The sequence below is a fragment of the Miscanthus floridulus genome, chromosome 11 (genome assembly GCF_019320115.1).
Source record: "Miscanthus floridulus cultivar M001 chromosome 11, ASM1932011v1, whole genome shotgun sequence".
Lineage (NCBI taxonomy): Eukaryota > Viridiplantae > Streptophyta > Magnoliopsida > Poales > Poaceae > Miscanthus > Miscanthus floridulus.
This window is the reverse complement of record NC_089590.1, coordinates 10,715,350-10,742,503: the sequence shown is the minus strand read 5'-3', so window position 1 is coordinate 10,742,503 and position 27,154 is coordinate 10,715,350. Positions and strand designations below refer to the sequence as shown.

The 27,154-nt window shown below is 42.9% G+C and overlaps 1 protein-coding gene and 2 pseudogenes across 1 annotated transcript; 2 read left to right on the top strand and 1 right to left on the bottom strand.

The window, feature by feature from the left end:
* Positions 1-14,304: 14,304 nt before the first annotated feature.
* Positions 14,305-16,515, top strand: LOC136494456 (UDP-glucosyltransferase UGT13248-like). The gene is made up of 3 exons (XM_066490618.1): positions 14,305-15,085; positions 15,341-15,725; positions 15,817-16,515. The coding sequence occupies exons 1-3, from the start codon at positions 14,375-14,377 to the stop codon at positions 16,152-16,154; spliced, it is 1,434 nt and encodes a 477-aa protein (XP_066346715.1). The 5' UTR covers positions 14,305-14,374; the 3' UTR covers positions 16,155-16,515.
* Positions 16,516-17,636: 1,121 nt separating this feature from the next.
* Positions 17,637-18,887, bottom strand: LOC136494455 (senescence-specific cysteine protease SAG39-like; annotated as a pseudogene).
* Positions 18,888-21,484: 2,597 nt separating this feature from the next.
* On the top strand, positions 21,485-26,843 carry LOC136491636 (senescence-specific cysteine protease SAG39-like; annotated as a pseudogene).
* The last annotated feature ends 311 nt before the right edge of the window (positions 26,844-27,154 follow it).

Sequence of the window (27,154 nt, the reverse complement as noted above, 5' to 3'; positions counted from 1 at the left end):
CTACCGTGATTTCAATCAAACCGGTGGTTTTATTGAAAACATGATATCCATGTTCGTTAGTACCATAACCAAGCATGAAACCTTCATCAACCTTTGGTGCAAACTTAGAACTTTTGGATTTCTTGTTAAGTATGAAACACTTGGATCCAAAAACTCTAAAGTAGTGCACCTTAGGCTTTTTACCGGTTAGAAGTTCGTAGGCGGTCTTTTCTCTTTTCTTGTGAAGATATAAGCGGTTGATGGCATGACATGCCATGTTGACCGCTTCCGCCCAATAGTTGGTTGGAGTCTTATACTCATCCAACATTGCTCTTGCGGCTTCTATGAGCGTTCGGTTCTTCCTCTCCACAATACCATTTTCTTATGGAGTGTATGGAACCGAAAACTCATGCTTGATTCCTTCTTCATCAAGAAACTCTTCAATGTTGGTGTTCTTGAACTCCGTCCCATTGTCACTTCTAACTCTCTTGATTTTGACATCAAACTCATTTTGGGCTCTTTTAGCAAACTTCTTGAAGATTCCTTGGACTTCACTCTTTTTACGCAAAAAGAATACCCAAGTGAAATGAGAATAATCATCAACAATTACAAAACCATATTTGTTACCACCAATGCTTATATAAGCGATGGGTCCAAATATGTCCATGTGAAGCAACTCCAATGGCCTTTCGGTTGTCACAACATTCTTGATGGGATGTTTAGCTCCAACTTGTTTTCTCGCTTGGCATGCGCTACAAATCCTATCTTTCTCAAAAGAAACATTTGTTAGCCAAGGATGTGTTCGCCTTTTTGAAGTTTGGCCAAGTTCCTCATCCCAACATGGGTAAGTCGGCGATGCCATAACCAACCCATGCTACATTTTGCTATTAAACAAGTCTCGGGATTTACTCTATTTGATGTGAAATCAACTAGATAGAGTTTCCCCTTTAAATGACCCATAAATGCAATAGAGGAATCCTCCCTTCTATAGACTTCCACACCCTTATCTGTAAAGAGACAATTGTAACCCATCTCACAAAGTTGTGAAATGGACAACAAATTGTATCTCAACGAATTCACAAGTAAGACATTGGAAATGGAATTATCATTGGATATTGCAATTTTACCCAAACCAAGTACTTCACCTTTTCCATTGTCACCAAACACAATATTTCCACTTTGATCATGACTTGGTTGGAATGATTTGAACATGTCCTTCTCTCCGGTCATATGATTGGTGCATCCACTATCCAACACCCAACTTGTTCCACCGGAGGAATATTCCTACAAAAACAAATTAAGCTTTTGTTTTAGATACCTAAAAAGATTTGGGTCCTAGGGGGTTAGTCACATAAAACTTGGGCACCCAAACACTCCTCATAATTTTCCTTCTCTTTTGGGCACCAACATACTTAACCACAATCTTGCCATCCTTGCCCCAACAACACATATAGTCACTAGCATAGCACCGTGGAAGTGGTGCTTGTGGCTTGAGGACATCGGATTGCTTTGTCTTGATAGTCTTGGTATTTGTAGGTTGGATCTTTGGAATGTAGACCTTGTTGTTGGCCTTGCATATTAGCTCATCAAGAGCAACGCCCTTGTTGAACTTCACACAAGGCACACCATTTATCATGTTCCTTCCATTTGCTTTTCCATCATACCTATTGTAGCCAATGCCTTTCCTTGATTGATGGGTGCCTTGATGACTTGTATATAGTCTTGTTGGATTGCTCTTGACACTTGCACCCATTCTTCACAATCATCTCCAACCTATGAATCTCCTTGTTTTTCTTCTCTAACTCAACAAGGTTAGTTGCATATGCATTTACATCAATTTTATAGCATCTTTTACAACCATCACTAGTGGAGACATTAGAGACTTCGGTTGCCTTAGGAGAAGTTGAAGTGCTAGCCCAAAGAGTACTATAGTTTAGCTCAAGATTTTGATATTTTTCTTCCAAGCTTGTGAGGCTTTCTTGAGCTATACTCTTTTCATTCTTAAGGCTAGCTATTTGATCATTAACCTAGGAATGTTCCTTAGTCAATTTCCCAATTGAGTCATTGGCTAAAGACAATTCAACGGTTAACTTCTCAACCTTCATCTTTTCCTCGGCGATAGATGCTTCAAGTGCAAGGTTTTTCTCTCTCTCTCTTGAGTAATTATATCTCCTTGCAACTCTAAGCATCTATCCCTCTTCTCTAATTTCTTCATTAGCATTTTTATTTTAGTGAATGCCTTTTTACCAAATTTCTTTATCATGGTTGCTTCAATTTCTTCTATGTTATCATCACAACTATCATACTCATCACTAGAGGAAACGGGTGTAGTATGTACCTTCTCCCCTTTTGCCATGAGACAAGTTGGGGTGTAGTAGTCATTGTCGATGAGGTTGGAGAAGAGCCTCGGTGGTGAAGATAGGTTGGAGAAGAGCTTTGGTGGTGAAGTTGAGTCGGGGAAGATCATGGTCGGTGAAGAAGAGTGGTGGATGGCGATGTTTGCGGCTCCCTTCTTCTTCTTCTCATCATCACTTGAGTTACTATCACTTGACTCCCATTCTTCCCCAAGATGAGCTTCACCTCTCTTCTTGCCTTTGTTCTTCTTATCTTCATCCTTGTCATGCTTGTGCTTCCTTTTTCTCATTAGGACAATCGGCTATGAAGTGACCGACTTGACCACATCCATAGCAAAATCTCTTTTTGAACCTTCTCTTACCATCACCATAGGTCTTGCGGTTGCTTTTCTTCTTCATAAACTTTCTAAGATTTCTAATCACAAATGCAACCTCCGCATCGGAATCTTCTTCTCCACTTGAGGAATCATCCTTCACTTTCTTCTTCTTTTCTTGACTTGAACCTTGACCTTCATGTTGTTGAGTTGCTTTAAGGGCGGCACTCTTGTTGAATCCCATTGCATTAGGATTTTGATTGTGAGCATTGATTGCATCTTCATCTAGACACTCATGATGCTTGAGCTTTGAAAGAACTTCTTGAGGTGTCATCTCATCATAACCGGGCCTTTCCATGATCACGGACGCTAGCATGTTGTTCTTGGCTCTATAGGTTCTCAACATCTTTCTAGCAACTTTGTTGTCATCCCATTCGTTGCTACCAAGAGCTCTTATGCGGTTGACCAATGCCATGAGCCTATCAAACATGGATTGTGTTGTTTCATTTTGCAAGAATACAAATCTTTCCAATTCACCATGAAGTAACTCTATGTTGCATTTTCTCACACTTTTATCTCCTTCAAATGATACTTTCAAAGTATCCCAAATTTGCTTTGCACTTTCCATTCCATTTACTTTTCTAAACTCATCCGGAGCTAAGCTTGACACAAGCAATGCTACGGCTTGTGCATTTTGATGGAGGTTGTGCACTTCTTCTGGAGTTATCTCTCTATCTTCATCAGGTAGGAATCATCACACCAACATCCACAACTTCCCAAAGTCTTGCGGCTATTAGATGCATCTTCATCTTGTAAGACCAATCGGTGTATCTTGTTCCATCAAAGTGAGGTGGCTTGCCAATATTGACGACTGGAGTATGTAGTGTTGAACCTTTCATGATTTGTCCATAGTCAAAACTCATGTGTGAATATATTCCTTTTCCATGAGCATGCTCACCGGCTCCAATATCACTAGCGGCATCTTTGTTTGCTTCATTCTTGTCACTAATATCATTCTTGCCACTTATTGCATCATCAACCTTCTTGCTCAATTCTTCCTTCAACTTGCTCATCTCATCTTGCATCTTTTTCATTTCATCTTGAAAGAGCTTGACTTGAGCACTCATCAACTCTTCAGCTATTTTCTTGGCCATTTCGACGGCAACAGGCTTGCATCTTGTCGGTCTCCGACATTGTTTCTTCTCACGTGGTGAAACGCAAAGAGAAGACCTTGCTCTGATACCAATTGAAAGGATCTAACAATGCCTAGAGGGGGGGGTGAATAGGCGTATCTAAAAATTTACTGCAAATGCTAAGTTCAAATCTGTCAGCCACTGTCGGAAGTCCCGACATTTGGGTCGAAACTCCCGACGTTGTCAGAAGTTCCAACGCAAACGTCAGCAGTCCGACGCCTAAGTGAACTACAAAAGCAGTGCCAAATTTAACTTTGCGGATAAATAATCTTACAACCTCACTTCCTAGTGGTTTGGTGAAGATGTTGGGTCACTCCCTTGACGCCGTAATGCCTCCAAACCAGTAGATCGAGTCCAAACCCTAAAATGGAGATTTTGGAGACAAAGAGACAAACACATACAAGTAATCTCAAGTAATCTCAAGCAATCACAACAACAACAAGCACATGGGACACAAGGATTTATCCCGAGGTTCGGCAACCCCACAAAGGAGCTCCTACGTCCTTGTTGTTGAGGTGACCACTAAGGTCGGAGTCTTTTCCACCTCCTTGCCTCTCTCAAAGCGACCACAAAGGTCACTTGAGCTTTCCACTAAGAAATCGAAGGGTGATACAAACTTCCCAAGGCTCTTCCACAAGATGGAAGCTCTTGGGCAATGCCTAGCCGGCTAGGGGCAAAGCCCCAAGAGTAATAGACGCAAAATCAACCGGCTTGACGAAGAAATCAAGTGCTCAAGCTTTCCAAAGTGATGCTCTCACTTAATCCACTCTCCTTTCACTCAAAACCCTAAGGGAATCGAAGATTGGAGCAAAGGAGGAAGGAGAGGGGTGCTTTAGTTGCTAGGGAGCTGTTCAGCACGAAGTGAGTCAACTGTGAAATGAGTCCGTAACGGTTAGAAGTGAAGAGAGGAGTATTTATACTCCAAGTGAAAACTCAACCGTTCAGATCTACGTCGGGAGTCCCGACGCAGATTCCGGGACTTCCGACGTTAGCAGAAAACATTGTTCACAATGGGTCAGAAGTCCACGGGGAAAGTCAGTGTCGGAACTCCCGGCAAACGTCGGGACTTCCGACGATCGGAACTCCCGATGTTCGTCGGGACTTCCGACGCGCACAGTTGAACAAGCAGTCAGCAGCACTGATGCCAGGACTCCCGGCATGGGTCAAGTCAGTGTCGGAACTCCCGACAAACGTCGGGACTTCCGACGATCGTCGGGACTCCCGACGAGCACAAACAGTCAGCTAGTCAGAAGCAAGGGTGCTGGGACTCCCGGCTTAGGTCGGGGCTTCCGACCGTCGGGAGTTCCGACATACGTCGGGACTTCCGACGTCCACAAACAGAGAAAAATATTCTATGTGTTCGTGAAGTGCTAGAGTGTCTCTCTTTTGATTTTATTTAAATGCTTGAGCACTCTATCTTCCTCATACTAACTAAATTTGCATCCCTCTTTATAGTGCAGCGGATCCTAAACTCAAAAACAAAATTAAAACCTTTGGAGATCGTTTGAGTTCGTCCGCCCTTTACAACTTCAAGAATTGAGGGATACCATTTCATCTTTATCAACTCTTTGATTCTTTCACATGGACTAATAGCTGCAACATATCTCATTTAGATCACATTAGTCCCTAATTTGGATGTCATCAATACACCAAAACCCACATAGGGGGCAAATGCACTTTCAATCTCTCCCTTTTTTGTAATTGATGACAACCAACTTAGGCTTTTATAAGAATGAAAGAATTTAAAGCTTTTGAACCCCAAAATTTATGGAGAGCTCCCCCTTGATGTATGCATGAATTTGAATTTCAATTGGAATCATGTATACATGCTTTGCATACTACAAGACAAAAGCTCCCCCTAAATTTTGCAATCCGTGGGGTGCAATAAGTGTGTGTGAACAAATAAGTATCGGTGAAAAGAGATGCAATATGACATGTTATTTCACACAACAAGTAAAAAAATATGATGGCCAAGATTTCAAAGTAGAAACTTGAAGGAACACATGGCCATACAAAGAGCATCCATCATGACAAGTAGAGATAAGCACAAGCAAATAAGATAGATTAAAACATTACTTATCCTACAATCATCCATCACACACATATAAATAGATAGTTGTCCATCACACGGTTGCCACCACACGACATAGTTCATACACGCTAAAGGTTTTAAAGTTCCGAAACCATAAGACCAACTAACTTGTTACAAGGGAAATCAAAGCCTAACACTCCCCCTTTGTCAACAAGTGCCAAAAGGGGTAGGCCGCATGAAAAAGCAGCTACTCATCGTCGGAGTCATCATCCTCATCGTGGTCATCATCGTCACCATCGCCGTCGTCTTCATCATCATCCTCTCCTATGTATTCCTCATCTTCCTTAGTCGCCTTCCCTTTGCCATGCGGGCAAGAAGTCACATCATCTTCGTACGCCACACAAGCCTCATCATACAAAGCCAACGGATCACGGGGAGGCACAAATGGCAGCGGAGGAGAAGATACAATGCCTGCTTGCTGTTCTAACCGATATAGCCTCTCTTGCATATCATGCTCATGTTGAGGACTAGCACAACACTGTCTAAACATGTATGTCATTAGGAACTTGAACTTGTTGGGCTTCTTTCCAGAGGAGGATGAGGAGAGGGGCTTGGCACTAGAAGAGCGAGCAGCAGCAGTGGAAGCACCACGGTGAGAGCGAGAACCTGAGATACCTTTCCCTCTCGCTGTGGCTGCCTCAGCTTTTTCCTTTAATTCTCTTGCAGCAAGGATGGAGGTTTTGTTGGATATCTTGAGGAGCTTTTGCTGAGTGTCATAGGGAAAACGGATGCCAGATACTTACTCAATGACATGCATAATGTACGGTGCATAGGGAAGATGCTTTACCGGATCCTCAGTAGCATCATGTATCTTGTTCCAAATATAGCGGCTGATGGAAAACTTCTGAAATGCATCACCAAAGCGCTGAAGCACCTTCTGTGAATCATCACAAAGGTAGGTGGAGTCACCATGAAGCCAACTTCAATTTCATACCCATCCGCTTCAAAGGGCAAGTTCCCTAAGCGACCACTAAAACCAAAGTTTTCATCTGGCTATGAACTCCACCCTGGTTTAATAGCCATGGTTTGGGCACAACCCTTCTCAGGGCATGATAATGAAAACCCCTGCCAGCACCTGCATGAGTTTGAGGAGATGTTGAAAGGATCTAACAATGCCTAGAGGGGGGTGAATAGGCGTATCTAAAAATTTACTGCAAATGCTAAGTTCAAATCTGTCAGCCACTATCGGAAGTCCCGACGTTTGGGTTAGAACTCCCGACGTTGTCAGAAGTTCCAACGCAAACGTCAGCAGTTCCGACGCCTACGTGAACTACAAAAGTAGTGCCAAATTTAACTTTGCGGATAAATAATCTTACAACCTCACTTCCTAGTGGTTTGGTGAAGATGTTGGGTCACTCCCTTGACGCCGTAATGCCTCCAAACCGTAGATCAAGTCCAAACCCTAAAATGGAGATTTTGGAGACAAAGAGACAAACACATACAAGTAATCTCAAGCAATCACAACAACAACAAGAACGAAGGACACAAGGATTTATCCTAAGGTTCGGCAACCCCACAAAGGAGCTCCTACGTCCTTGTTGTTGAGGTGACCACTAAGGTCGGAGTCTTTTCCACCTCCTTGCCTCTCTCAAAGCGACCACAAAGATCACTTGAGCTTTCCACTAAGAAATCAAAGGGTGATACAAACTCCCGACAATCATCGGGACTTTCGACGAGCACAGACAGCCAGCCAATCAGAATCATAGGTGCCGGGACTCTCGGCTTAGGTTGGGACTTCCGACCGTCGGGAGTTCGGACTTACGTCGGGACTTCCGACATCGCCAGTCATAGAAAAAATATTCTATGTGCTCATGAAGTGCTAGAGTGTCCCAATTTTTATTTAATTATTATGCTTGAGCACTCTATCTTCCTCAGACCAAATCACTTTGCATCCCTCTTTATAGTGTGGTGGATCCTAAACTTAAAATCAAAATTAAAACCTTTGGAGAGCATTTGAGTTCATCCGCCTTTATTACTTTAAGAATTGAGGGATACCATTTCATCTTTATCAACTCTTTGATTCTTTCATGGGACTAATAGCTGCGACATATCTCATTTAGATCACATTAGTCCCTAATTTGGATGTCATCAATGCACCAAAACCCACATAGGGGGGCAAATGCACTTTCAGATGTGTTCGTGTCTGAGCATCTCAGGCATGACATAGGAAACACTAAGATGGAAATTGTTTTCCTGCTCTCTCATGGAGAAGGGGAAGCAATGGTACACACACGCCATAGAAAGTACGAATGGGGACTAGGATGAACTTAAGGACAAGTTTTATCTTGCATTCTTCCCCATGTCCTGTATCATCTCTCTACCAAGGGCGATCCTTGACTTTGAGCAGTGCAAGGAGTCTTTAGGTGCAGCCTATGCTAGGTTTTCAGTGTTGATACACGCCGGCCTAGACTTGTCTTTACCCGATAGCATTTTGTTGTGACTCTTTTGTTTGGGTATTGACATAGATGCTGACGTAAGCCTAGACATGACTGTCGAAGGTCGTTTCACACACAAATCTATGACAGAACAAGTAAAATTCCTTGAAAACTTCATAGACAGTCACACTTCTTTCATCATAAGAACCTAACCCCTCTATGCCAAAGTCATGTTAAGTGTTGAGGAGTCCTCATTAGTCGAATCCAAACCCATACCATCCTTAGATTTGATTTATGAGCCCTCACCCGAACCATAAACACCAAAGGAAAGAGTACTTCATCCTTCGGAGTTCCCTATCAAATTCAATGATTATGCCAATACGTCGAAGTTATCACGTCACAAAAAGCACACAAAGGAAGTTTCCCCTAGAGTGGAACCGTCAAAGGAATGGTTAATGGAAGTGAAACGTTCATCTGAAGCAATTCAGATTGTTTCACCTTCCACGACCATACCTTGCTTGTTAAGGGAAACAAACATAGAAGCCCTACACAATCCCATAGTCGAGACTAGTATCATGTCAGAATTCCTAGCAAAAAACCTTTTGGGTAACATGCTGCTAGTTCCGACCAATAAACTCTTCAAAAGTCCTTTGGGACTATTTTTCGAGTGTTGTGGGATCACCAGGGCCGTGCCAGTCATAATTGACAAAATCGAGGTTTTCGTAGACTTCCATATCTATGCCATCTTTGAGTTTGATATTCTCATAGGCTACCCTTTGGAAAATCTTATCCAAGAAAAACCTTCCCATGGGGGCCTTGATGAAAAGTTGGGAACAACTGCTTCCGCCACTCCTATCCCTTGTCCCGAAAGCCCAAAGGTGAAGCAGCAACCCAACCATGACACGTTCGAGGAGGTGAAGTTTATATCCCCATTCATTTCACCTAAGCTTGATTATGAAACTAAACAATCATTGTCACCCTCACTCGAACCCAAGCCATGTCCCTCTGGCCATCCAAACGTCGTTCTCAATGGCTGAGATTCAACGTTGATCGTACATGATGTATCCTTCAAGAAAAAAACTTTTGTGCCATGGACATCATGCTTAGTACCGCGTGCAACTATGAGGATCTCAATCCTCATTTCCAAACTTTTCAAGAGGACGGTTGTGGATACTTTCGTTTATCACAAGTATTGCAAATCCCGAAGTTGCATTGTGGTACTAACCTTGCAGCTTGAACATTATTGCTAAATGTTTGGTGGTAAAGTTGGGAACTATACCACCATTGATAGCTGCAAGATGAAGTTTCCATGGTCAAGCTTAAAGACCATAAATCCAGCACTGTCGGGAGATACCCTGGATTATCATAAAAAAATTTAATGATTATCGTAAAAAAACAATTTCCTTTCTAATAAAAGCTAGAACATGTTGTCAAGTTAGTATGCACCTTCGGGTATTCTTGGTTGCTAACCATTTCAGGTTGAGATCAAGAAGAACAAGGTGCATATGATGCTAAAAAATATGCGAGCTGCATCAACCATACACATCAATGTTCTTTTGTGATGGAACACACTCAAAGGGGAACCCCTGACATTGCATACTTAACTTTTACACAAAAGTCTAAGTGTGGGGGACGGTGCTGAAATCTCACTACAAAGTTCCATCCACACAAAAGGCCATCTTGGGTTCAAAACAAAAAAATGATGTTAGCTCTACCTTGCTATAAAAAATAGAAATATAAAAAAGAGAAAAACAATATATGATATAAAAAAGAAAAAAAGAAAAGAGAGAAGGAGCCGCAAGACGGTTACTCGTCTAGACCTTTGTTGCTACCACCAAGGACTGTGGTCTATACACACTATTTGTGTGTGTGGCATAACCTTGTTGGTTGCCTGGGTAAAGGCCATACCTAATCAAGCCACTGCTGCAGCAGTTTCAAAAGCATCCATCCACATAAGCTGCTGGTAAGTATACCTAGGTGTGCAAAGGTCACTCATTGTTCACCAACTCCTTTACTCATATTTATCTCCATGTGAAAATAAAAATTGATCATACAAGTTCATGCTTCTTTTATTTATGACAAATGCTCCAGTTTGGGTATATTCGAATATTCGTATACCCATAGGCTTTTTAAATTAAGCATGATGCTTAGGTTAAAATAGCCTTCTTTAATCAAATTTTAACATGGTGTTGAATTTTGGTTAATGAACTTTGAGTTACTGTCATAAACAATGGAAGTAATTTTTGATGGATGAACCAAGGCTATGTATACACTATAAAACTTTACCGTAGCCTTGCTTGAGTTATGCTAAAAAGATAAAAAGTTGGGTGAACAAATAAAAATAAAAAATAAATAAATTAAAAAATATTAGTACTACTACTAATAATAAAAATAGAATTTAGGCTCCTTGGTAATTCTGCTGGAAGAGCCCTTGTTTGTTTCTATTTTTATATTTCTGTTAAATAAAAGCAGGTACAAGAATAAGTGTGGGGGAGACAATCCACACAAGCGTTCAAAACCTCCCCCAACAGATCGACAATTCCAACCTCGGTTTGTGCAGCCTCTCTCCCTATATTTGGATAAAGATTAAAACTGAATAAATTTAAAATACAAAACAATTGATGCTCAATCTCCATGCTATCCTTTGATTAAAATTGCATACTCTTTATTCCTCGCTGATATCCCTATAACTTGTGAACAAATTATGATAGGGACCCCATGTTATCTAAGTAATTGGAATATGTGATATAGTAGGATGAAAAAGAACCTTGCTCTCTCATGTGAAGAACTTGGGATTTATTTTACAAAATCAAAATTTGAATAGAATGCTCCTCAATGATATGCAAATTCCTACCAAAGCCATATCTAGTGTTTAGAACTTAAGACCTCCAAAAGTATGCTACTGATACCTGCATTGAGTCTTGTCAAATCTTGTTGACCCTTGTTGAGAAAGTTATCATGCTCCCAAGATCAAGATCATGCACACCCACATACATAAGCTATTCCTATACTAGGAATACACTAAAACATGCCTCCATTCACCCAAAATTCTGCTCCTATACTGGGAGTAGACAAAAAAATGTCTGTTAGGAAAATACTCCATGTTCTAAAAAGATAGTGATCTCTCTCAATATATGGTTCAAGAGACATGGGCTATGCAAAAGTATAAAAAAGAAGAAAAATGGGACACATGAAGGTCCCAAGTTATAAAAAAATTGGGACACATGAAGGTTCCAAGGTATTGAAAAAAAGGTGCGACACATGAATGTCTCAAAGTATTGAAAAAAATATATATGATGAGCACATGAAGGCTCATAGAAAAAAGAGAAAATGATGATAGCCGTCTCTAGAATAAAAGTTCATGAGAGAGATCACTCATATCAAGGAGTATAGTATAGCTTTAACATTGTTTTATCCACACACTGGCACTTCTTGATCTAACGGTATGACATCTTTCTCCTTGGATCCGAAATTTGACTTAACAAAATATGCAGAGTAAGTATACCTTCATATCTTTCTCTACCCAAAGATCCATATAAGCTTTTTAGAGGTAGGAAAGAAAGAAGGTAACACTATGATATGCCTTAGGTGAGGAACCAAACACAAACTTGAGTGATCTGAGAGAATCATTTGAGGAGCTAAGTTATGTTTACATTTTCAAATTCAAATGAAAACCCAAGTTTCTAAACTGATTGATGCAAGGGGAATTGAATCTATGCTGTTCCATTTTTCAATCACCCAAGATAATGTGGTAGACACTCCAAAGTTTACAAGTGCAGATGAAGCTTGGAATAACTTGTATGCAAATGTCATATCAAGGAGATGACCCATCTTAGTCCTTAACTTTACTCGAGGATGAGCAAAGGGATAAGTGTGGAAGAGTTTGTTGGCGGTCCTTAACTCACACGTTTTACTGCCAACATTTATATAAAATCCATCCAAGTGAACACCAAACTTATAAATAGGGCTCATAACTAACAAAGTTCCATGGGTTTTGATGATTCATCAATTGTAGAAGTACATGTCGGGATAACACAAGAAACATGTCAAAAGTACACAAAGAACAAGGCATAACATCACCCAACATGAGCCCAAGGGGAGAAGGCCCACTTACCAGGCAAATCAGGGCCTAGTCAGGTGGAGAAATAAAGGCCAAAACCAATATCTAATCAACTCAAAATAGCGCAAAACTCTGTCGGACCAATCTAAAGGACCAAGGAAGGCAACCCCCCAAAGATGGGGTCCTTGGGGCCTAGTTGGAGGCCACCCTGTGTGGCATGTCTTGGGCCCATCTTTGGTGGGCCGCCTGATACCGCCTCTCCAATGATGGTTGCATGGGTGAAGGCGGTTTGGTGCTTTCCATGAGGGGAGGAGGCATTTTTCAAAGACCTCCTCTTCTCCACCTATAAAAGGAGGACATCCCCTCCTCATTACAACACCACAAGGAAGAAGAGCTACCACACTTGAGCAAGAGCATCACTCCAAAGGGCTTAGGCCCTAGCTAGCTAGAGTTGAGTAGTTGGGAGAGATGTTCGGGAGAGTTCGGAAAGTACCAGACTTGTCGGTATCCCCCCTGCTTGTACTCGATGAACACCTGCACCTCAACGGATTCATCCGCTAAGTGAGTGTTCGTGGTTCTTATGTTATTAAGTCTTTTGATCAGTTAAGCTTTATTCTTACTTGTTTGTGGGTTCGCCGTCTGTCCCCGTGGCGGATACTCTAGTAGAGGGCTCTTGATAAAGACGGATCATCCTGTACAGCACTAGAATAGTTGTCGATAGCGTAGACGTGGTATCTAGGCTAGAGGCTACCTTCGTTTGCCTCGTACAGGCCGGTATTGCTTTGCAAACCAGGCATAAGCCGATGCCCGAAGTGAGCAAGTAGAAGTAGAGGTTATCTATTCTTAGAGTCTAAAACCATAGGAATCCTCTCTACCTTCTACCAACTCTACCCTTATGTTGTCCTTGGACGAACTAGATAGAAGATTTACCTCGGTTCCCTATGGAAATATGATACCTTGAATTTTTCCGGGTGAAGTGCTACAACGGTACTTCCGTGCGCTTACGGATTATTTCTGTTTGCGTTGAGAAATACCAACAAAGAGTTTTTAAAGTGGCTAAAAATTGAGAGCATATTTGTTGAGTTCCTCTATCAGTTTCCAAAAATATCGGTCCTATAATATAAAAAAAACAATTTTGCATCAAGAATCTCGGACTATTTTAAAGTCACCGTAACCACTTTTATACTTTCTTTGTCTCTTGTACATTCGCACGGAGAGCTCTGTCCTACTCCCTATTATTCCCCATGTTTTCCACCTCCAAATTAGCCGATCGATACGAGCGTACGTGGTGGAGTAGATTTTCCCGCAAAGATTGAGAGTTTTAGGAGAGCCGTTTTTTTTCAATCTTGCCAAAAAAATCAGGATTAGAAGTGGATTTTGGAAACTCCGGGAGATGCTCTAAGGTAGAAGACAATCAAAGGTAGAATATGACAAGAACCATCCGATCTAAATCTAATGGTCTCAACGCATCACCACCCACCACCCCAAAAAAATCCAACTAAAAGGTGTCCACACTATAGCAATTCTGGAAGAAAAGTGGCCGGCTTGAGGCTCCTTTATCCCTACCTATCTTTTGTTTTTTAAGATAATATAGAACAAAGTTCTAGACCTATCTTTTGTTTTTTGTGGAGATATCACAAGAGGATTGAAGATTAAGTGTTATGTTTTACTGTTTACGGTGGTGGCTCTCAGTGGATCAGTATCGCTTTTGTTTGTGTAACCGGATTTCATCTTTGGCCTCTTGCTTGGCCATACACATTCACATGTTGAATGTTGGAGGCCGGATATATTTGTTTTTCTTAATAATTAAAAAAAACTCTACCTGTCTTTTGTTGGCTTAGCCACAAAAAAGGGGGAAAAAAAGAGAAGGCAGACAACTCCATCAACAAAAAACCATGCGACGACACCGTCAACCATGTATTCCGAGTGAGTTTCCAACGAACGAAAAACCTTACTTATTTACTGCGAAGTGCGAACACAACACAAAGCTAGCGAAGACAGCAAACAATGGGGAGCACGAGCGCCACCAGCACCACCTCGTCTCCCTCCTCTGCTGCCCGCGGGGGCGGGGGCGGGGGCGGCGGCGCACACGTGCTGCTCCTGCCGTGCCCGGGCGCGCAGGGCCACACGAACCCGCTGCTCGAGTTCGGCCGCCGCCTCGCCTACCACGGCCTCCGCCCCACGCTCGTCACCTCGCGGTACGTGCTCTCCACCACCCCGCCTCCCGGGGAGCCCTTCAGGGTGGCAGCCATCTCCGACGGCTTCGACAACGGCGGCGTGGCCGCGTGCCCCGACCTCGACGAGTACTGCCGCCAGCTCGAGGCCGTCGGCTCGGAGACGCTGGCGGAGCTGATCCGCTCCGAGGCCGCCGATGGGCGGCCCGTGCGCGTGCTGGTCTACGATTCGCACCTGCCGTGGGCGCGGCGCGTGGCGAAGGCGGCCGGGGTGCCGGCCGCGGCGTTCCTGTCGCAGCCTTGCGCGGTCGACGTCGTCTACGGGGAGGTGTGGGCGGGGCGGCTGCCACTGCCGGTGGTGGACGGGAAAGAGCTGTTTGCGCGCGGGCTGCTGGGTGTCGAGCTCGGGGCCAACGATGTGCCGCCGTTCGCGGCGAAGCCGGACTGGTGCCCTGTGTTCCTTGAGGCGTCGGTGCGGCAATTTGAGGGGCTGGAGGACGCCGACGACGTGCTCGTTAACTCATTCCACGAGATCGAACCCAAGGTGAGCTCACCCTGACCACGGCCGGCACCTGTTTGTTGTTTTGCTCAAGTGATTTTTCGGTGCTACTTGCACATACTCTGTTTTTCTTTTACTGAATAATCGATTATTGTTCTTTACAAACGTCAAGATTTGTCCATATTCACGTTTCTTTACTGAATAATCGATGATTGGTCTGTTTGTTGTGATTCTTTGATTCTACTTCACCATCATATGATTGATTTTCTTTTCGACACATTTGCATTGTTAACTGAGCAGGAGGCAGATTATATGGCACTAACATGGCGTGCAAAGACAATAGGTCCAACCTTGCCATCGTTTTATCTTGATGATGACCGTTTGCCGTTGAACAAGACTTACGGTTTCAACCTCTTCAACAGCAGCGAGTCATGTCTGGCTTGGCTTCACAAGCAGCTTCCGTGTTCTGTAGTTCTTGTATCCTATGGTACTGTCTCTGATTACGATGAAGCACAATTAGAAGAGCTTGGTAATGGATTGTACAATTCTGGCAAACTATTCATTTGGGTTGTGAGGTCAAACGAAGAGCACAAGTTGTCCAATGAACTTCGTGACAAGTGCAAGGAACGTGGCCTTATTGTTTCTTGGTGCCCCCAGCTCGAGGTTCTAGCACATAAAGCCACAGGTATGGGAAATGGATATTCTTCTACATATAAGGGAAAATGAGACTAACTAATAAGAAATATAAAATTTAGTTGCGTACTTTTAATATGCAGGTTGTTTCTTCACACATTGCGGATGGAACTCGACACTGGAAGCAATAGTTAATGGTGTGCCAATGGTGGCAATACCACACTGGGCAGACCAGCCGACCATATCAAAATATATGGAGAGCATGTGGGGCTTGGGTGTCCGAGTGCGCAAGGACAAGAAAGGCTTGGTGACGAGAGACGAGGTGGAAAGGTGCATCAAGGATGTTATGGATGGGGATAGAAAGGATAATTATAGAATGAACGCCACTATGTGGATCCAAAGGGCCAAGGAAGCCATGCAGAATGGAGGGAGCTCGGACAAGAATATTGCTGAATTCGCGGCAAAGTATTCATCAAATTAGTTTTCAATGTCAGTGCATTAGTTACTTCCTATCTCTGTGGATTGTATGTGTTACTGTATGTTACATTATGTCTGGGGGTTGTTGGTGCTACTTTGTGATGCATACATAGGAAATGCTTCTGTGCTCTAGTACTCTAATGAAATAGGGATCTTCCAGATATAAAAATATATATACTCTTATGCAGCATTTGAAAGCTTCTAATAGACTTAGTGCTTAGTTTGGTGCATGGTTTATTTCTTTGTTTTGTTTGCTCTTTGAGAGCTTGCTTTTTTTCAGCCGGAGGTTGGACTTGTAATAAGGGATGGTTAAGTGCATTACTTATGCAGAGGCTAGAATAAAAATCCCTTTCTTTTTTTATGCAGCATTTGAAACGTTGTAAGCATACATTTTTTATTTTAAAAAAAGAGAGCATTATCCTGTGCCATGTACATGTTACATTATATTAATTTCAAAAGAACTCACGTGCAACAAAAAAAAAAACCAATGAACTGCATGTTCCTTGCACCGGAAATACCAAGGTTTCATTCATGTGTGTTTACAACACAAAGAAAAGAATAGTGAATTTAAGAGCCTAGCTACCAACTAATTTTTTTAGGGAAGCCATTACCAACTAAATTTGCTACTTAGAACAAAACATAATCTCTATAGAACAAAAAAAGGGGCTAAGGTCATCAGCAACCGGCCAAGAGGAATGGAGTATAGATGTCTAGATTGACCGGGCAAATGTGCTGGCACGAGGCCCATAATTTAGGCCCCACCTCAAGCATGAGCATTGCCTAAACTTTATTGTGTCGGGCTAGCACGGTCCATACTGTAGTGTCGTGCTTGGGCCTGAGGTAAGTCCTTTTGGGTGGCATGGGCATGTCCCGATATAACGATTAGCCCAACTAAACCCATTACCCCGCCTTGTATGTAACAGGCGACTCCTCCCTTGCTCTGGCTGCTCCCGCATCCCCCAAGCCCTAATCATTTCGCCCTCTCTATCCCCCTCATCTCCTACAGTGACAGCGGCTCTATCACCCTCGTGGATCGTGGTTGCAGCCTCGCCTCCGGTGTGGCAGCATCTCCTCACTCTCCCACCAGCCCATCTACATCCACCCGTCCCTCTCCTTTTTCTGCATACCCTCTCGGGCTCTTGGCTCTCACCGTTGACTTTTCTAGCTCTCCTAGCTTTTTCTTCTTGGTTGATCCTTGTCTATATCCGGTTTCCGTCATCTATCTCATTGAAAATAGGAAGATGTGGTCTCACAAATCCACTTGTATGAAATGATCTTGACATTTTGGTCACAATGTTATGTGACTATTTAAGAACACTCTGGGCTTCAAGGAACTCTATAAGGAGCTTTAAGATACTATTTCAAACATCCAAGATATTTACAAAGCTCACAAACATAATAAAAGTTACACGTGTACGATGTACAATACATAAAGAACAAACTGTGTATGAGAGTGCAGAAGGCACATATATGATTATTCAAATACGAGCTGATGACGTTTTCCCCGGAAGCATACTCTTGGTTGTTTTCTACTCAGTCGGGTAGGAAGGCTTCATGGCAAGGCCACACATTCCCCGTTTGTCAGAAATGTCCTTCTCCATCCTTAGGAATCCCTTCTCTCCCCATGTGGTGCCCCATGAATTCTTCAAAATCCAATACTTTGTGCCGTCACTCTCCACGCCATACCCGATAGCAGCGATCCCATGATCCAGCTCAGTGCCGCAGGAGCCAGTCATCACACCACCGGAATAAAGCATAAAAGTCCTGTCACTCGCATCAACGGCGACAGACACGGGTTGATTGGCCACGGCCTTCATGAGTGCAGCCTCGTTGTTTACTGGCACAGTCCTCATGACCCTTGATGGTCGCGGCGCTCTTTGATCCGCCCTTGCACTTGCCATCTACTGCCTTGTATGGATAGCTGGACTCGGTGGCGAGGCCACCATTCTTGATAACGAACTCAAAGGCACTGTCCATCCAGCCACCCTCGCAACCCTCGTCCATGCTGTGGGTGTCACAGTCCACCAGTTCTTGCTCCGATAGTGAGATGAGGTTGCCGGTGCTCAGCTTCACAATGCCCTCCATGGCAGCTACGGCCGAGAACGCCCAGCAGCAACCTGCAATAATAATTGTTCGTGTCAGTCATTGTAGATGTCATCACAGGAGCTTAATCCCCATATACATATATATATATATATATATATATATATATATATATATATATATATATATATATATATATATATATATATATCATCTCGGAAACAATCAAGTCTTTCAAGTATGACCAGAAATGCACATTACCACATTGGCCTTGGTTCTTGATAGGTGTGACAGCTCCCTTGGTCCTCCAGTCCACAGTCGTTGGAAGTGCGCTGACACTCAAGTTCTCATACTTGAATCCAGTTGTTATTGGAACCTTTTCTCCTGAAATTGGTTTGAAACCTTTGTTTGCTTTGAAGTCTTCAGTGCTCAGGTCGGCGAACTGGTTGACACCAAGCCAGAACTTGTTGTTCTTATTGGCGTTGAACGACTCAATGAATGCGACATTATCCTTGAACACCTCAAAGCGCCACGCCTTCTCAGCTGCATCCTTATAAACACGGCCATACTCAGCCATCCACCTCTCATGCCTCTCGACCATGGCCGCATCGCTCAGCTCACGAGCCGCTAGGACAGAACTACATAAGCAGGCACAACCAAGGATGGCAAGGAGGAAAGCCTTGGAGCTGGCCATGATCTACTCTGCTGCTGTTTCAAACTGGTTGCTGTTGCTTTTGTGTACTCTCTTTGCTATGGATGTGTGGAAATGAGGAGGGTGGTATGTCTTTATATAGCCCTCCTATTGCCGTAATGTGTAAATCAGTGAAGGTGTGGATTTTTTTAATGCTGCGAGTACATACATATGGACCGCAGCGTGCAGGTCAAGTGTGTTACTCATTATATATTCTTGTTCTTGCTGAATAAACGTATGGTATCTGCTGAGAGTGACCCACAATCAGCTAGAAATACAAATTAAAGTAATCCTAGAATGCTGTGTGGAATTGACAACACAGCGCGTAGTAACCTCCACATTAGTTAACTGAAGAATTAATATTTACGTCACAGAACGTACACCCGAATTACACACCGAACCAGCTCCTCCAACTTAGCAAATTTCTACGTCCAGGGGCGTACTCCGCCCAATGCCCTCCATTGCTGATCCAGCGGCAAGAAGCAAACAGCCATAGAACCCAGCACTGACGAGTGAGAAGGAAACAGGAGCAAAAAGGGAAAAGGCACGAGAAGATTTAAAAAGTGAGAGAACTGCACAGACGGAGGGTGAAGGAGTGATCGCCGGGTTATTCCATCGATGGAGGGGACGATTCGTTGGGTTATTCAAGCGCTCGAGTGACAAGCTGCCCTAATCTTGTATTCTGTACCATGGAGACTGAAGAAGAGGCTAACCAAGTGAATCGCGATCTTAACAAGTGAGTAATATAACCCCTATGTATTATTTGTTACTTGATATCAAATGGATTTTGTTGTTTCAATTCCATGTACAGCACTACAGCTACTCTTTGCTTATATATTCTTTTTGCCATGAGATCTAGAATTAGTAAAAGAATTTTCTCTGCAATTGCATTAGTCCCCAACATATGTTAATGGATTGTATTGTTTCAATCCCATTTACAATGACTCTTTGCTTATATATTCTGTTTGCCATGAGATCTAGAATTAGTAAAAGATTTTTCTCTGCAATTGCACAAGTCCCCTGCCCATGTTATGTTTTCTGTTCTTGAGAAATGCTACCTGGTTTGGTACCTCACGTTGGCATGGAATTTGGAAATTTGAATGAAGCTTGGGCATTTTGGCTTTTGCTATGGTGGACAACAAGGCTTTGAGGGTATACAAACTAAAGAACATCCAATGGCAAGATTACATCATGCAAATTTGTTTGTGCAAATGAGGGTCATCGAATTGCCAGACAAAAGACATCATCTAACAAAATGCCGTCAAGCCAAAACTAGAACAGATTGTCAAGTCAACATGAATCTGAAAATGGATCGAGAGAAGGGAACTTCTACAAGTGTCTGCGCTGGTTTTGGAACACAATCATGCACTACACTTAAATGTGTCACAAAGGAAAATTTCAGATTTACAAGCTTTTGAAATTGAAACAGCAGATGATGCAAGAATTGGGCCAAAAGCTGCCCATGAGTTGGCTACTCGCCAAGTTGGTGGTCCACTTAATCTTAGCTACACCCTTCTTGAAGAAGGGGGTGATACTGACAAAAGACAATCTTGCTAAAAGGAATTGGAATGGTAGTAAGGCTTGTTGTTTTTGTAGCACACCTTGAAACTTTCCAACACTATTTTTTGATTGCCATTATGCCAAATTTCTTTGGTGTGCTGTGTTTGTTTTGTTTGGCATTAATCCTCCATGGAACACGAACCATCTTTTCAATAGTTGGTCAAAGCTAGGAGGTTCCAATCATAATCATCTATTATTGACTAGGGTTGCGGCGTTTTGCTGGGCAATATGGATCACAAGAAACGATATGGTTTTTGATAAAGTTCACCCAAAAACTTTTTTGCAGGTTCTTTTCAGGGGGACACACCGGTTACGATTTTGGGCTCTAGTTGCAGCGCTTGGATGACGACAAGGAACGGATTCTTGATGCTTGCAAGCTACTAGAATCGAGAGCCATAGAGTTCTTCGCATCGCATGGATGGTCCTTCATTTACCGTCTTGAACTTTAGTTCTGAATCTGTAATAAGTTTTAATTATGGGTGTGGTACTGTAATAAGTTTGATGCTTCTTCTTCTTAGAAGAAGGCTGAGGCCTGGAAATTTTCCATTATCTAAAAAAATCTACACCCTCCGTGATCGCCAGAATTATTTGCGGACTAAGCGCCAACGAGAGATGGCATATGGACAAGCAGGTAGTATGCTTAAGTATTTTCAAGACAAAATTGCTGAGAATCCATTGTTTTGGTATGCATTGCAAATGGATTGTGAAGAACAAATAACAAACATATTATGGGCTGATCATAAAATGATAATGGATAATGCACACTTTGGTAATGTTGTTGGTTTTGACACTACTTTTGGAACAAACAAGGAAAGCTGACCTTTTGGTGTGTTTGTTGGATTCAATCACTTTAGATAAACTATAGTTTTTGGTGCTGCTCTCATGTATGATGAGACATTTGAATCCTTCAAGTGGTTGTTTGAGACCAAAGCTCATAATGGACAGCAGCCTAAAACTTTCTACACAGATCAGGATGTACCAATAGGAAAGGACAGTTGCAGAAGCATGGCATGGATTATGCACCTTCCACATCATGCAAAATGGCTAAACATCTACATGAAGAGAAGGATGAAGAGAAGGAAAAGGTGAAGAAAAAACAGAAGAAGAAAATAGAGAAGAAAATGGAGAAGAATGGTGAGAAGAATGAAAGCTTAAGTATTCTATCAGATTTTAGCGACGGCATGTTCGAGTATGAAGACATGGTACAATTTGAACAAAAATTTAACCTCGTGAGGCAAAAGGTAAGCAAGCAAATTTTGTTGGATAGTATATACAAATTGAAAGAAAATGAGAAGTACACAATTGAGTGTGAGTTTGAACAATGACTTGAAAATCCATTTCAAATCTGTCATCCGGTTCTTTAAGCATTTGATTAAAAGAAAAGTTACCTAAATTCTAACTTTGATTAAAGGAAAAGGTTACCTAACATGGGTATGAGGAGACCACCACCTATGTCGTTGCAGGCTAGCAAGTTGTATACACCTATTATATTTGAACCTTTTCAAGGTGAATATGAAAGATCCTTTGCAGCTTGGACCAAGGCATTAGATGAAAATAATGCATATCTAGTAGGAGATTGTACATACGAGGAGTATAAATTTGTTGGCGATCCTTTCAAGCAAATAGTTCTATGCAGCTACAAGCAATTTGATAGAATTGGGATATTGTGTGGTCATGCTCTGAAGGTTCTTGATTTGATGAATATCAAGTCACTACCACCACAATATGTGTTAAAGCATTGGAGACAAGGAAAGCATGGTATGGAACTGTACAAGACAATAAGGGAAGAAACATAATTGAAAATCCAAAGATAGATGTTAAGCTTCGCTTAAGATATATGTTCCATAAATTTCTCAATTTGGCACATCAAGTAGCCAACTTTCCTCAATGTGTTGTGCCAGTGGACAGCACACTTGACATCCTTGGCAAGCAAAATTTCCATATGTTCCAGATTTTCTAGAGAGGGGGGGAAACTATGGGGCAGCGACGGTCATGCCTCCTAGCTCACATGCCCTCCTATCTAGCTTCAAATTCAGGTGTTAAGCTTCGCCTTATCTAGGTTGTCTTCCTGACTCTAAAGCTAAAACTTTCTTGAGTTTAGCCTTAGTTCTCTTAAGTAATGCTTCTAGATCGTCAATGTAGTTTGTCAGAAGGTCAAAACCAGGTCATACATTACCCTGCATAAGATATAAAAGTAGACAAAACAAGGGTAAGCCTGTTTGAGCATAGGTCAATGGTTATTTCGATCACATCAATAAGTATAAGTTTATCAATACTTCCTTTCCCTAGCTACCTTCGTCGGCAACAGTGCCAGAAATGTTTATTGGTATTTATTAACTTGTCACTTGTTTTAAGTAGCCACCTATGATATGCCTACATCTCCTAGCATTACTTGTACTAGGTTGTCATCCCTAATGACGGTGCCAGAGATGCTTATTGGTTTTACCTAGTATTACTACTAGAATAATACTAAGTAGTTCTTTATTATTTCATATGACTAGAAAGAATATATAGAAATAAAAAGGAATTCTGCAAGCGCACAAATAATATACCATTGTAGCACTTCACATGAGAGTATTCCAGGTATCGTTATTTATATTTTTACAACAGGGAAGGTCTAGCAAGGACATGTATTGATAGCTTATACTATTGATGGAGAAGTAAATCATAACCAATATTCTACTCATAACAGGGGTAAGTCATAAGATAAGATATACATATATATATATATATATATATATATATATATATATATATATATATATATATAAGATAGATATATATATGGTAAGTATTGATCAATGATAATGATAAATCACTCAATCACTCAATGTACTTCTTTCTATGGCATTAGCATGGTCAGGTCGAATATTAGAGGAATAATTCATAAGTCATTCTTAATTACAAGTCAAAGCATATATTGATTAGTGCAATTATACCTACTAGTTATTCCTAAGTTTATCTTCATATCTACACATAAGGGATACTACTAAGGAAGATTAAGAACAGAGCTTGTCTTCCTTCATGACCATATCCTATATGCACCTATATTCGGGGAGTGGACTACAAAGGACTCAATGGAAGTGTCACATCCGTGATCTACCACATGACCCGGAATATAGGGTGAATCCGCAAGGTAAACAACATATAAGCACCACAGCTTACACAATGTCGACCACCCACCCATGGATCCTTAGACTGAGCGCTATACGAACTTATGCATGAACATGATGATAATCCAACTATACTAACCATATAATCAAAGTAGACGATGAACATTATAATGATGAACATAAATGAGATGAATATTAATATTGTCATAACAATTATAGCAAGCATATAAAAGTAATGGAGTTACAAAAGAGATGGGGTACAAAGATTATACCAAACCATGCTCTTGACAAGATCAGGAATCCAAGCGAAGCCTGCTTGCCTCCCTCTAGACCTAGCCTAACTAGCTATGCCCTAGAATTGATGGAGCTCTGAGGATGATTAGGGTTTCTGTTTTCTCAAATGACTTCTCTATCTCCTGATGGGAGGGGGGTAGGGGTTGGTATATATAGGCCGAAGTGTCCATCGTGAGCCCTTGGATCAAACCGACTTAAAGGACGGCGTAGATGCAACCTAGGAGGCGGTGGATAACCGACATTCGAAGGAGAGGCTGCCATGTGGGCCTAGGGGGGCCGAGCGCCCTCCAGGTGAGGTCAGCTAGCCCCACCTAGCAGCCACTCGGGCTCTGCCTCGGTGTGGAGTCCTCTCGAGTCTTCTAGAGTCTTCTGGTGTCCATTTCGCTGTGGATAAGCTCGATTAATTCCGACATGTAGGTCCACCTTGATGGTTTTCTGGATAAACCCTGTAGAAAATACAGATTCCCCAAAACTCATAGAATTTGTTAGTCTAAACCCCTAGACCTTTGTTGGTGATTATATTTTATGCCCTTATGCATGTTATATTGACGGTTTATAATGGTTGTTAACTACCGTCGACACCCATCCCGTGCCGTGTCGAGAACCACCCCTACGCATACCAGCCAACACTCTTGTGTCGCTACGGCTTGAAGACACCTCGGTGCATTTACTATTTATAGGCACCAAGCACCCCAACCTAAGGAAAGAAGCAGGCGCACATCCTGAAAAATCATGAACCACTCCCCGAGAAAAACGCCCGCTGTCCCATCTAACTCCACACTGGGCCCATATACTCAAATCAATCAAAGGCCCAGCTCCGGTCGAGCACAATAGGGGCGTTGCTGGACCGGGGCCGCAAGCTAGGTACCCACACATGCCTCCCTCCCCAAGTTTTAACATTGCTTCCAACCCATCACGCTGGGCCCTGACCCTCGAGTGGCTGCTGTTGGGGGGAGGTACCCCCGGCACCGCTCATTCCCCTAACCCACTGACCCGGCGCTGGCTTAGCTAACCCTGCCCTCATCTTGGGTACCACCCCCACAACGAGGGTGTCCTTCATCGGTTTATTCCATCTGTGCGTTCAGGTGGCGTGCTCGAAGGTCAGCTGCGCTGGAGGAGCGTGGCGAGAAGGTTGCAGGACGATGACGATGGGCGGACCCTCGCCGAGAGCGCGCGAAGGTTCAGCGCCCACCATGGAGGGGACCATCCTGACAGCAGTAGTGGCCCCGTCAAGGCGATTGGGCCCAGGAGTGGTTGGCTGGAGAAAGGAGTTTATCGCCGTACCCTTGGTCATTGTATAGTTCCCACCCTCAGAGTCCTAGCTCTAATGTAATTCCACCATGTCCCCGGGTATGGTCTATAAATACCCGGGGCGCTCGTGTAAGGAGGGGTTTTTTCTCAGCTACTTTCCCAGACAAATTAATAAGCATATAATCCGCATTTTCACACCGTCCCTCTCACCCTTGCTGCCTATCTCGTCCATCTCCCTGTGGGCAACCCTCGGCCCCTCCCCATGCATCTCAGCGAGGGCGAGTGGCTAGGAGTGACCATACAAGTACTTCTCCCAAATCAAATGCACCCAAGGAATATCTAGCCTGTTATAGAATTTGTGAAAATGCTTTAAGAGCAAACTTTCATTTTGTATGCTTAAATTCAGCACCCGCAAGCCACCACTGTCTTTTCGAAACCAGACTAACTTCTTCCATGCAGCCTTTGGTGGAGCCTTATTATTAATATCAGAGCCTCTCCATAAACAATGTTTTCCTTGCAGCTCGGGAACTGACCGACGATGACTCGGCCATGATGGCGAGGCATGAGCAGTGGATGGTCCAGTAGGATGACACTAAGAAGGCATACCGGTTCTAGGTGTTCAAGCCAACGTCAAGTTCATCGAGTAGTTCAATGCCGCCGAGAGCCAGAAGTTCTGGCTTGCTGTGAACCAGTTTGCCGACCTTAGTAACGAAGAATTCAGAGCAACCTAGACCAACAAGGATTCAACCCACATGTGGTGAAGGTGCCAACAGGATTCCACTACAAGAATGTTAGCACCCTTGCGCTTCCGGCAACTGTGGACTGGAGGACCAAGGGTGCTGTCACGCCCATCAAGAACCAAGGGTGAAAGTGTAATAGGAATTGGGGAATACGTGATGTATTACTCAATAACCAATGTTGTGTACATATAGGCACGATGAGGAGCCGGGTACGGCAGGCCCGTGGGCCGAGGCACGTTTACAATCTAACAAAGGGCAGTGTGGTAAGTAAAATTAGCTAGGTGACCACACATGCACAATTCTCCTATGTGTGCATATATAATATGTTTTATTATTTATTACAGCACTGAATGATATCCATCTGATCAAAATGAATGAATGCAGGTTGCTGTTGGGCGTTCTCAGCTGTAGCTGCCACAGAGGGCATTGTAAAGATAAGCAGCGGGAAGCTCATCTCACTTTTGGAGCAGGAACTGGTGGATTGTAACGTTCATGGTGAGGACCAGGGCTGCAATGGTGGTGAGATGGACGACGCCTTCAAGTTCATCATCAAGAACGGTGGCCTTACCACCGAGTCTGACTACCCTTACACCGCGCAAGATGGCCAGTGCCAGTCAGGATTTATCCAACAGCGCCGCAACCATCAAGGGCTTTGAGGATTTACATCAAAAAAGGGCTTTGAGGATGTGCCTGCCAGCGATGAGGCTGCCCTCATGAAGGCGGTAGCCAGCCAGCCAGTCTCGGTGGCAGTGGACGGCAGCGACATGACATTTCAGTTCTACTCTGGTGGTGTGATGACCGGATCTTGTGGCACTGACCTAGACCATGGCATTACAGCTATTGGTTATGGAAAGGACAGTGATGGCACCAAGTATTGGCTGATGAAGAACTCGTGGGGCACAACGTGGTGTGAGAATGGATTGTTGAGGATGGAGAAGGACATTTCTGACAAGAGGGGGATGTGTGGCCTTGCCATGCAACCATCCTACCCTACTGCATAAGCCGAGCTTCAAATGCGTAATCACTTCCCTACATTAATACATGTGGGTTCAATAAACTGATGGTGTCTGTATATTGTGTCATATGGATATGTTCTGTAAATGAATACCTTGTAATTGGTCCAGATGTGGAAAAAATGAGTAATAATTTGAAAGTACTTTTGTGGCTTCAGAGTTCTAATATTATACCATGTTTCCCTTTCTATTTATGGGTGCAACATATATAACTGGTTATTTAGTTCGTGTAAACTGTCAGTAGATTGTTGCCATCGTCTCTTGAACTACTGACTGGTGCTGGATTGTCTAGTATATTT